This window comes from Grus americana, chromosome 1, assembly GCF_028858705.1.
Source record: "Grus americana isolate bGruAme1 chromosome 1, bGruAme1.mat, whole genome shotgun sequence".
NCBI classification, from domain to species: Eukaryota; Metazoa; Chordata; class Aves; order Gruiformes; family Gruidae; genus Grus; species Grus americana.
In genome coordinates this window covers 212843246-212855614 of record NC_072852.1, presented here as the reverse complement: position 1 = coordinate 212855614, position 12369 = coordinate 212843246, and the positions used below count along the sequence as shown (strand labels likewise).

The 12369-nt window shown below is 39.7% G+C and overlaps 1 protein-coding gene across 1 annotated transcript in view; it reads left to right on the top strand.

The window, feature by feature from the left end:
• SYTL2 (synaptotagmin like 2) overlaps positions 1-12369 on the top strand; it is a 61775-nt gene that overhangs the window by 22646 nt on the left and 26760 nt on the right. The window contains exons 3-7 of the mRNA XM_054824626.1: positions 5132-5280; positions 7973-8099; positions 8225-8339; positions 8734-8815; positions 9272-9380. Of these exons, the coding sequence (XP_054680601.1) occupies positions 5132-5280; positions 7973-8099; positions 8225-8339; positions 8734-8815; positions 9272-9380 (582 nt within the window). The remainder of the gene's footprint in view (positions 1-5131; positions 5281-7972; positions 8100-8224; positions 8340-8733; positions 8816-9271; positions 9381-12369) is intronic.

Genomic DNA, 12369 nt, shown 5'->3' with positions numbered 1-12369 from the left:
ACCATATTTCAATGGGCAACGGAGCTTCCTGCTTTTACTTCTTCCTCTCCAAAATCATTTGACTTGTCTCACATTTACAAACATGTAACTCATTCTAATGCTCCGGGCCTGGATGTGTCTGTCTTTTCTTCTGACTTCAGAATAATGTCAGTTTGTCATGTTAGTCATCAACACTTGTGCTGACTACAGCCTAGTTAGTTCTCCAAGGACCCAAAAGCAAGATGCTAGCTAAGATTAATTCATCAGGGTATTGTTAGTAGACCTAACGTGCCCAGACTATTAAATAGGCATAAAATGGAAGAACATGCATGTCTAAAAACAGAATTAGATTGCCTTTTTCTCATGTCTCCACCTACTTCTACCTACTCAAAACCTTGCCATCCAAAGAGACCCCAAAGGCAAGGATTAAAGAGGTGTTGCTGATGAGGTATCATGATGACAAGGATGGGGAAAGGTTGCTTTACTGCTTAAACCAATCAAATTGTAACTGATCTTTATGAAAATCATACATGTGCAGCTACCATGCAAAAGGAATAATCCATATTCCCAATTTGGCATTGCCCATTATAGTGTTTTGGGTGTAGTTCTCTAACAAATGCCAGACAGACTTTTTTTTTCCTACGCCTTATCTAGATACGTGCAGACTAAAGAGGCATGCTCATGCAAAGTGGAATGTTTAAACAATTACTCCTTTTGCCTTGTAAACCTTTTATGGCTGTTTCCCACTCTCAAAAAAAAAAAAAAAAAAGGAAAAAAAATCTAATCAGCAAGTCTGACGCTTACAATGCCTGGTCTAATAACCTTTTACTCCTGTTCTTGCATGAGTGATACTACAAAAAGTTTATCTTGTCTGTGTTCAGAAGGTGATCCAGAACCTAAGTCCTTTGTCATCTTTTTGTTGGTTTGGAGTTTGTTATGCTTATAGCAAATAGAATTGAGGATAAATTCCTCAAAAGTCTTTCTCCTTCCACCTTCTCCACTCATTTGGTATTTCATTGTAGGAGAGAGGTTTTGGAAGTGAATTTGTAGAGAAGATGCTGGTGTCGGGCTTTAAAGAGCCTTTATTTTGCCACTGGTCACCAGGGTGCTTTTCTCATTTGTTCAGAATAGAGTGTGAGATGCTAATGAATCTGTCTCTTTGAGCCAAACATAGACTCTGATTTAAATGCTTCTCAGTTTGTCACAAGAAATCCAGAATGTGCTGGTACCACACAGACTCTCTTGTCCAAAAAGCTCAGTTTAAGCTGTTGATTGAGGAATAAGGCAGTAAAAGAAGTTATTAAGATGTCATTTGCCAAATCTTTCAAATTTTGTGGTTTTTTTTTTGTAATACAGACTATGAATAAGGAGGGTACAGGGAAGGAATTAAGAGACACTGAGGAGGTATAGCTGAACAGTTTTAGATACAGCTATGTATTGCTATATACTGTTGTTCCTAAAAAAGAAAGAGAAGTCATTATCACTTTGCCCAAACACACAATGAGGTATTACACTAGCCTACAAAGCATAAGATAAACCATTCTGGATTTGCTGATAGGAAGGTTGACAGGGACTGATTATATCAGAGCAGGTTTCCTGCCTTGCAGTGGTACCATGTCATTTAGCCCACTGTTAGATGTTCCGGAGGTGGGGAAAAACAACCCAATTAATACATATGTAGATGTATTTTGTTTGTATGTATTTTTGCCCGCAGAATGCCTGACAGTTGCTTTGTGTATGCCCATTCAATGTAATTCTGCATGTACTTAATGCCCTAATGGGATGAAAAATTTGTCATCTTGCCATCGAAAATGTTTCATCTAGGCGTAGTGGAAAAACCATATTAAGTAATGGGGGAACTCAGGCTTATTTTAAAAGAGGATATTAGAGTGAATTCCTTTTAACTATGTACCTTCATTTTCTTGATTTTTAACATTTCTGTAGAAGAAACAGGCACTAGGTTTATTATAACTTTAGGCTGTTTCACTTTGAAAACTGCAACATAGGCTAACTGGCATTTTAACAGACCACTGAGAGATTCCAGAATACATGCTTACATCATATGTAAAGCCGTTATTGCATTTTCTCCTAATTGCAAACTTGGCAACTGAGCCTGCAATCTGAATCTTAATCTGGATGCCTACTAGTTCTTTGGTCACCAAAAGGAAAATAGCATAATGACAACTTGGTTAGCCTCTTTCTGTTTACTGAGGAGCTGATGTAGAATCAACTGTTGGCTTCTAATCCTGCTGTGGTGTGCTGGGAGGCGTATGTAGCAGTGGAAAACCATGGCTACAGTCTGATTTCTCCACAATTCCTTTCAAGATAAACCACAAATTCCCATTTGTAACTTCAGCAGCTGTTTTTGCAACAAGTCTATGATGGTGAATGCAGGCTTCTTTAAAGCTTTTTTACCTGCCAAGACCTAGAAATAATTGTCTTTCTGATAATGAAAATCTGCTTCTTTATTTGTGGCTGGGGAATCCCTGGGAATAGCTCTACTATTTATGTTGCTCTTAGTTCCTCAAAAGATGGGACTGAAACACTAAATACTTCTCTTGAAGAGACAAGTAAGCCAAGCTAACAAAAGTCAATTGCTGTAAAGGTGAGAAGGCAAAAGTAGTAGTTTGTAAGTCAGCTGCTGTGAGCTTCTGTCACTTCTTGCCATATCAGCCCTATCAGCCAGATGAGTCAGTTGTAAAGGAACTACTGGGGAAATTGAGAGCACATTTATACCTTTGTTAGCGAGCATAATTATCTCCCAAAGTCTAGAAGGCCTGTTGAGCTGGTGGAGTTAAAGTACACTAACTTCCATAGGCAGCAAGCAGGGGTGGGATAAAGATGCCTGACACTCACTTCCAGCCAAAATGACGGCTGTGTTGGCCATGGGTGACACTTAATAAGGGTCTAGAGCCATGACAAATCCATGCCACTGTCCTGCTTATGTTATGTTCATCGGTCGCAGATCTGAGAGTCCAACAAGCAGGTAAGTGGGCTGACACAGCTGAGAGGCCTGGAATCCTGTCCTCTTCTACAGTGATTTACCAGTCTGAGCTGACTGGTAGAGGTCCCCTACCACACCCTAGTTTCAGTGGTTGGATACAAAGGGGAAAAGAGTGAGCAGTGTCTGGGGTTAAAAGGGTTGAATCAATTAGGGTGAGGGCATTGAATACTTGTCCTGTGACTCAGTACCTTCCAGCTAGAAAACTTCCCTTGGCATGTGTTGTCATACTGCCTTGAAGCACTAGCTGAGGTCAGGGCTCTTCTGCTCTGCAGGCTGTACAAATAGCTGAAAAGCCAGTCCCTAGCCCTAAGGAGCATCTGTTCTGAGAAGACAAATAGCACATGGGAAAGAAGGTGAAAGGGAGAAGCAATCATCTGTGTGAAAAGTTCTTGCATGACATATTTCCACTACTCTTGCTGGCTGTGCTCATAAACTGGCTGAGCAATGAGGAGTTGGCTCATACCTGAGTAATATATTTGCTTGAGGACAGAGGGAAGCTACTGCTGTGTTCCTGCACCAACCTGGAAGACCTACAGCATATGAGAAGTGTGTATTTTGGCTCTTAGAGAAGCACAGAGTTATAAGCAAGTGGGAGGGCCAAATTTTAAATGGCCCAGTAGTGCTATGGACTGTTGAATCTTGGCATTAGAAACGTCAGTGCTGATCTCAACTCCTGGCAGCTTCAACTGTGTGTAGCTGGTTCGAGACAGAAGTTGTTTACACACCTAGAAGGGACTGGCTGTTGACAGTACTTGCAAAAAGAAGTTTAGGTTTTCAAATTCTAGTATAGCTGATGCATTCAAATAAGCTTTTCCATTTCTGGCCATAGAAGGGTGAAGAAATAGTTGAGTGATAGGTGAGAATGGCCTGGTTTAGTGTGGGGGCTAGGACTGGCTCAGTGTCCTTTCTCTGCTGTGAATGGTTGTCTGTACTTGACAGTCAAATCTGCAACCTGTAGTAAAAGGACTGTCATCATAGTTACTTGATGATTGCACTAGAAGTTCCTTCTCCTAAACTCATGAGCAGTATAAAACTGGCATGAACCTCCTTGGGGTTGGACTAGATCATAGAATGGTTTGGGTTGGAAGGGACCTTTAAAGGTCATCAAGCTTGTGGAAGGTAGCACTGTCCCACAGCAACGTGGGCTGTGTTTAACCTTAAAGTCTCCGAGTAACCTGATTTGTTTTGATTTCTCTCTTGGGCTCTGTTATTAGCTTGTTTGCTGAAGGAACGGACATAAATGGAGAAGGCAGGTGAAGCCTGACTTGACTTTTTTTGGCTAAGTACTCTCTAAATCTATGTAGCAACTTTCCAGGTCTGCAGATTAGTCTCCAGGCCATGTATAAGCATATTCCTAATATCTTGTATTCCTAATGAGGAAATAAAACAACCTCTCAAATAGCACACAGCAACTCCTTATTCTGTTAATGTATGCTTCATAGAAGTAGGGTGACCCTGAAGTCTGAAATAAATCATTAAAATTTGCCTCACAGTATTTAAAATGGCTGCAGTTCATTTGATGGATACATGTAGATTAATAAACTGCACAAACTTATTTTGTTGTTTCTTCCATGTGATGCTGTCTTTCTTTGTAACTCATTGTACTGATATATGGATTTTTGTGTAACCCATGGAAAAAATGGCACCATCTTTCCCGCGCATTTCTAGAATATATGTGTAAAAATAGTGCCATATGAACAGCCTGAAAAGGCCCCAAAACAACCATGGACTTAATTTTGGCACAGACTTCTTATGCTGCCTGGCTAGTTTATCTCAATTTTAACCTTGAAAAACGGGCCTTTGGAGGTAAGAAGTCAAGATCTGCAGTTACTGGAGACGACTTCTCTAGAGCTGTCTCTGCCTGAGAATTTACCATAGTAGCTTTTTTTTTTTTTTGAAAAGTTACTTCAACTAATGCTCTGAGGGTAACATGGCTGAGGCTCTTCCCTCTTCAGCTCATTATCATCCTTCATAATTAAATAAGGAGTATTAACAGGTCAGAAGATGGAAATAGCATGCTGAGACAATGTAAAAAACAAACAAAAAACCCTCCCCTCCCCAAACCCCCAAAAATCTGACTTTTGTTCTGTTCACACAGGTAAGCAGGTTGTGTGTGTCTCTCATTTATTCATTTTTTCCCTTCCTCAGGCATTTACCAGAAAAAGTCAAAGATGATGTTCAGCTGAAGAATATGAGCGGGCAGTGGTTTTATGAAGCAAAGTCAAAGAGGCACAGAGATAAGATACACGGAGCAGATATCATCAGAGCTTCCATGCGCCGGAAACCTGCCACTCTTGGTAAGCATTTGGTTTATATTTTGTTTTGGAAAGGCTGCCTCTTAGCTAACTTTAGACACTGTTTCTGTGAAATACACAAAGAATATTGCTATCTCTACAAGCAGAAAATGATACAGAAGAGAGATTTCCCACGTAGTTTACATTGTAAGCTTTCCTCTCCCCCAGTGCTGTGTATTAAAGAGGAAATTCTGTGAGATGACTGCTAGCAAGAGGGATTGACTTGTGTTTATGTGTAGGACTAAAAGCCCTCTGCACTCCTGGACTGCAGTTTCATTTGCATTTTTGAGGGCCTGTGAGCTACTCCGGAATGTGCAAAGAATCAGAGATTGAGGAAATTGCTCTTTAGTATGGATTTCCAAAATTTTGGGTGTTCAGTTTGAGCCCTCTGAGGCTTTTTTTTTATTACTGTTTTTAAGGAGACCAAAGGTACTTCAAATTCATTTGAAATGGTAGGCACCATGAGCTAAAACTAGTGATTGTAACTACTGAAATATATGTGGCCAGGAGCTCTGGCAGCTGTAACATGGACACAGGATGCCAGTTACCTTTGAATGCACCCGCATCGTGGTGGGTGCCCTCAAATGATCTATTAGAAACGTTTCTTAAAGCCAACTGTGTTCATGTGCCAGACAAGTTGCAGACAGTAATGTAGTAGTAGGTAGCAGTATATTGTGTGTAAACTGAGTAGTGTTGACATGGTTGGTGCTCACTTGGTAATTATTTATATTCTGAAACTCTTATTTTAAAAAAATCAGAATGTGGGAAGATAATGCATTGTGTGTAACATCAGAAATAAATACAGTGTTTTGTTTGGAGAGAAACAAAACAAAAAAGAACACAAGAGCTGCTCTACTGGACCAGACCAAAAGCTCTTCTCCCCACCACCTTGCCCCTGCGAGCGCGTGGCAGCGTGTGTAGACTCCAAGGCCAGGACCAGCCTGCAGCCAATTGCATCTCAGACTTTCTTGAAATAGAGGAGGTATTTCTGCATTATTTCCCCCCCCCGCATTAATTTGTTCAAAAAGTTCTTTAAAGCCATGCTTCTTCACCCTTCATCATGTCCTGTCTTAAGGCATTTTAAAACGAAGGTTTTCCACATAAGAAGTGACCATTTCCTTTTCTGGTTTTGAACTGGTCACGATTAACATTATCCCTGGGAGAAAAAGTGAACAGTTGATCTATATTCACAAAAACATATAAATATAGCGTAAAGGATTTTATAGATTTCTATTGTAAGTCTCTCAGAATCTGACTTCCTATCTAAAGAGTCCTGGTCTATTTTGTCATTCTTTGTACAGAAAGCAATTTTTTTCTGAGAGAAATTGAGCCCCATACCCTCTTAACCTCCTCTAGTTCTGTTAAATCCTTTTGACTTAGAAGGCCAAGACTCTTATTACTCTCACAAGATTGTACTGATATGTAATCTTTTATTTTTTAAAGTTCTGTTAAGGGATTTTGCTGTGTGCTAGTGAAGCAAGTAAGGTACTTCTCTCAATACTGTGGATAAACTGCAGCTTGCTACTTTCTATAGGTTTTGTAACTACAACTTAGCCTTGTTTTCCTGCGTCTAATCCTGTAATGTTACACCTTCTCAATTCCTGTATTCCCAGAGATGAGTTTAGATAATGGTGGTTTAGTCAGTTTGAGGTTACTGTGTGATGGTTTTGGGTTTTTAAATTAACAAGAAAAGGCCTGAAACAGAAAAGAATGCAAAAAATCACAGGTGGTTAGCATGGCGTGTTTGTGGTTTTGGCTGGTTTTGGACTTGAAGATTATGAAAATCAGCTGTAAAATTCTAGCTAAATTTTACAGTACTTATAGCTTAAAGGAAAGTACTTAAAGCCATATTATCCTAAAGGAAGGTTAATTACTCCCAATCTTATTACTTGAACAAAGGGGCATACTAGTACATCCAGAACTATGTGCAATTGCTTGGTTTCAATGACTCATTAGATGTGAAGGTATTTTAGCTTGCAGTTATGGATAGCAAAAGTGAGAATAAAAATCTTGCTTATTTTTGCATATTGAGAAATTTATTTCTGAACTGTTGGAGAAGTGCAAACAACCGTAGAGGAAATAATGTAAACTAGTATTTTGACTCTGAAAGGGGTTATCAGAATAGGATTCTGTCCCACCCTATTTGCTGAATGAAGTGAGGCTTTTTGTTTGCTTGAGTTTTTTATACTTACCTTCTTAACTTCTTGTGGGAATTCTATCCATAATGGATTAGCTACCTGCTTAAATGAGAGTTATGACCAACTTCCAGTTTACTGCTGTAGGAAGGGAATAATTGACTTGATTAACTGAACTTCAACATATTTCTGGTTTCCTGTGGTTTAATTGGTTTTGTTCCCTCAGGACACTGAGGTTGAATTTTTGATGTAGCTGCAAGAGCTGCAGGATCAGACTTTACCAGGGTTGTTATAGAAAATGTCTCCATTTAGGATCACTTCAATGTCTAAAGCAGATGTACCTGGAGTAGCAGAGTAAAGTATTTGAGCAGTATGTGACATTTGTAGTAGCATTAAAAAAAATTATTCTTCAGAGGGCACCGGATCTGCTTCTGTACACAATACAAGTATAGTGGACTTTTGAAATAGCCGCAGGACTGGCTGTAAATACTTGTATTTGCTTCTTAAGAAATCCTGTATGAACATATGGGAGACAACAATATTCTTGTTTCGTGTTTTAGCTGAAATGAGTCAGAACAAATCAAAGAACAGCTGGGTGAGCAACGTTAATAAAGAAGTCTTTGTGCCGCCAGAACTACATGGCATTGTGGAACATCAAGAAGAAGAACCACTGCAATCTAGTTCGAGGTAAGCTGTCAGTTTAATCACACTTAGTATGTATGTATTGGGACTGGTGGAACTTGTGAGCTGTAAGTTCCATCCAAAATATTGTACTTGCCTCTTATTTCAAAGGTCATCAAATGTTTCCTTAGAATTGCCCAAGAAATCCTTGTGTATGAAAGCTTGACAAATTGTTGTCATGCATTGTTAGTTGTTCTGCATTCAAATGCAGAACAATCTTCAGCCTACCTCTTCAAGGAAAAGGTTGTCAGTGGTGTATAGAATGGTCCCACACGTGTTCTCATGTCACAGTTTAGTCTGGTGCCCAGAAGTGAGACCAGGATTTTCTGGTTAGAATGGCTGGCCGTGATCAGTCCTCTGCAGTTAGTAATAGAGGGACGATAACCTCTGCATGTCCTTGTTCAGTCGCTTAATGAGACCAGACTACAGATTCAGCCTGAATTTTAAGCTTGGATCATATGACAAATCAGACTGGGAAATTACTCTTTAGAATTTTCCAGATTTTTGGTGCACAGTTTAAGACCTCTGAGATTCTTTAAGGAGATCAAACATATTTCAGGTGGAAAGAGAGCCAGGATCTTTGGATACTTGTGGAAAATAAGTCAGAGTCTACCAAGAGAAATAAATGTCTTTCTGGAAGGGAGAGGCTTCCATTCAGAATAAGGCAAGACAGTCAGCTTGGATATGCTTGAATGGCTATATTGTTGCAGGAAAGCTGTATGGTAAGTAGTTTCTGAACTAGAGGATTTTGTATTAAATCACTCTGTCTCAAGTCTGTAAACATCCCAAACAGCCCTGTTTTGCTTTGAAATATCCTGAGTTGATTTCCAAGGGACACACGTCTTCTTTTTAAAATACCTACATGTAGTAATTCATTGGCTGTGTGAAAAACTTTCCAAAAGCCTGTATTGGAGAAGGAAAGTGCTGATCTCTTAGCTAGAGTGGAAATTAAATGTCTTTTAATGGCCAGATTCCTCAACACCATTGAGGAAACAAGAACCAGGGTGTAACACAGACAGCTAGTGTTCATGCCTTCAGTGATCAGAGTGAGGTAAGAGCCAGAGTTACTTCTTAGGATGTTTTACTTCTGGCTGTACCATTGATCAGCTCTGTAACCTTTCACTTTCTTGCCTGTCTTCTAAGTCCTGCTCTGTCTGTCATCTGTTTTTTCTTTGCAGCAAGGCTTGTCTCCTACTATGCATTTGTACAATACCTAGTAGCGCTTGAATCTTTCACTTTCGTGGTCTGCAAACTGGGCACGCACATTCACGATGAACAGCACCAGAGGTTGGTGTCTTAACTCTGGCTTGCATTACTGGTCTTTCTTATCATTTATGTATCATTATCAGTGAACTCAAAGGGATATTTGTCTTACCCACATCTAAAATTGTGCTGAAAAAGGTCAAATAAACTGCTTTGTTACGAAAAAATGAAATTATACAGTAAGGATGTTAAACGTTGCTTATCACAAGAAAGAGCTTAGATTCCCCCACCAAGTTGGCTGATAATGCTGAATGTAATTTTTTTTTTTTTACAGGTGACTTTTTTACCTTCAGGAGGTTGTTATGGAGTTGCTTCTTTATAGATAGCACAAACATGCTACTGATTAATACATCTTTTAGAACATTTTGCATGTCGTCATGCACATCAGGAAAAGATGATGATACTTTAAAAGAAGTACAGCCTTGTAATATTATTCTTACCATTACAACTCCACAAATTGTGTGTAATTTTGAAATGTATTATTCTTTATCAAACTGCCAAGGCAGCCTCTTCAAAAATATTTAACATAATGAAGTTGACAAACATGTAGGCAATTGTTTGAATATGAGCAACTTGATTGTGGTCTTTAACTTGAGGTGATTTGATGACTTGTTTCAGGTCACATCCACACAAAGCTTGATAATTATTGTCCAGGACCCTCTCCTGCCCTTTGTTCCAAACTCTAACAGAAATTAATCAGCATCTATGCCTTCTTCATGTGTGCTCATACTCTCACCAATAGCTCGAGATCTTCCCTCTAAAGCAAGCAAAGACAGTCCAGGATTTATGAGACAGTTAGAAGTGGACTTCAGGAAGTGATCTATAATATGTGGGCTGGACACTTACTTGTGTTTACTTTGCATAAATACTTGATTAGATGTCTCAGATTATTTACTTCTAAAATGTCAAAAGCTGAAGCAAGTAAACGAGCCAGGCCCATGTGCAATTCATTGCTTATGATTTCAGTATAAGCTTATTTCACAATGACTGAGATAAGTCTACACAGTATTGCATGTGGGAAATTGCAGGAGGTGCCGTATGTTTTGAAAATACTCTTCCTCTCTGTTCTCTTGATACTGGACTGTGAAAGAAACTGGTCTGATGTGGCTGTGGGCCTGTCTCTAATGGCAGCAGCTAATCAGGAATTGAGGGCAAATGATGCTGGGAAGGCAATAACCACACCAGTTGGCCTGGGAAGGGAAAGCCTAGACACTACTTAATTTGGCTGTTAGGATAGCAGAGCTGCAAGGAATTAATTGACTTTTCCTCTTGCAGTACAATAGCCTCAACAAGGCTGGAACTAAGGATGAAACAGAGTATCATTCTGGAGTTTGGGATTGCATAAAGAGAGTTCACAGCTTCTAGTGTCCAAATGCTACAGGTCCTTCAGGCACTTGGACTTTTAAAACATTTTAAAGTGCTACTTTAAAGGATACATTTGTGGCAGTTGTGGGTTTTAAGTGTTTGGAGGGGGGGGTTGGGGGAGTTTTTTGGTTTTGGTTTTGTTGTTTTGTTATTGGTGGGTTTTTTTCCCCTTCTTCTAAGAGTGGGCTTCAGGCCAGCACTGGCTTGCAGGCTGAACTGCTAACCTGAGGATTGGAACCAGAGATGTGTGATAACAAATTACCCAGCCTTTTTTTTGTTGGGTTTTTTTTTTTTTTGTTGTTGTTCTAGATTCTATTCTTAAACCAAAACAGTTCTTACTGAATGTGAAGAAAGTTCAGGTCTGGCAGATCAGCTTGTAAACTGCTGAGGGCCAAATCCAGCCCTGGAGCCAGTTCAACTGCTGTTGAGTCAGGGTGCTGCTATATTAGGTGGAACAGAAATCAGTCCATAACTATATTCTAAAAATTAGCATAGCGATCTTCATCCCCACACCCCAAATATCTAAATTCTGTAACAAAGCTATGAACATTTTTTTTTCTTGGATGTTATATCACTGTGGTACTTTTCTTGCATACCAGAGCCTTTACAGGCCAGGTGTGTGAAGTATCTTTAAAGGTGTAACCCTGCACAGAACAAGTTTTCATAAGGTGACTCAGACTGTCAATATTACCTCTGTTCAGTGATACCACCTCTCTATATGCTGAATCTCAAGAAAGGGCAATGTTAAAGGGGTTTTGTCTTTCAAATTATGATTTTTAGGTCGTTCTCTTCCCTAGGCTAGAAAATGTTCTTAGCCTACATTGAACAAGTGACAAGCGTGGGTCCTAGAGTTCTGTAGGGTGCAAATTGGCGTAAAAGCCCTAATTCTTAAAATCCCTGTAACTTTTCTGGAATAATAGGGGTGCTGGGATATATAGACAAGGACATTTTTATGGAGTACCATTAAATCACACTAGCTTTACTTGCACCAGATTCTCCACCCTTCAGGGTGAGCACAGGAAAGCTTATTTGTTTGAATGGGAGGCCATTTTGGAGTAGACTGTATTGACAACGCCTGCAAATCTATAACCCCTTTCTCCAGCTTTGCTCCTGCCTTGGCCTTGTTGCCTCTTGGTTCCTGTCTGCTCTGTGTGGAGTGTGGACCTTCATTGCGGCTCTCAGCACTTTGTTTTGCTGAATTATAGTGCAGAAATTTTTTGATCTGGGTGTGTTTATTAGCTTGGCTTTGTACACTCTCTTAGATTAGCCTTGTGAAGGCAGCATATCTGGGAACTGTTTGCTCAGTTTTCCCATCTGTATGGGTTGAGGGTAAACTCATTTTCAGACCCTTTGTTGTGAAACAGTTATAGGATCCTGTGTGGGTGGTTTTTTTTTTTTTCCCCTCCTCTACTTTATGTTTTCTTGAGAGCAGGGTTTTCAGTATGTAATGCCAAATTAACGCACTCTCTAATTCTATGGTAAGTCTGAAGTAGCATTGCATGAAAATATCGTGGGATTGTGTGTGTTTTCAATGAGACTTAGTTACCTCCTCACCTATAAAAACTGCGGACCAAAGAATGTCTTATCGGTTTCTTGCAGCCCAGGGTACATAACAGTATTTTCCTTGTTTAAAATGAGGGAAGGGTTG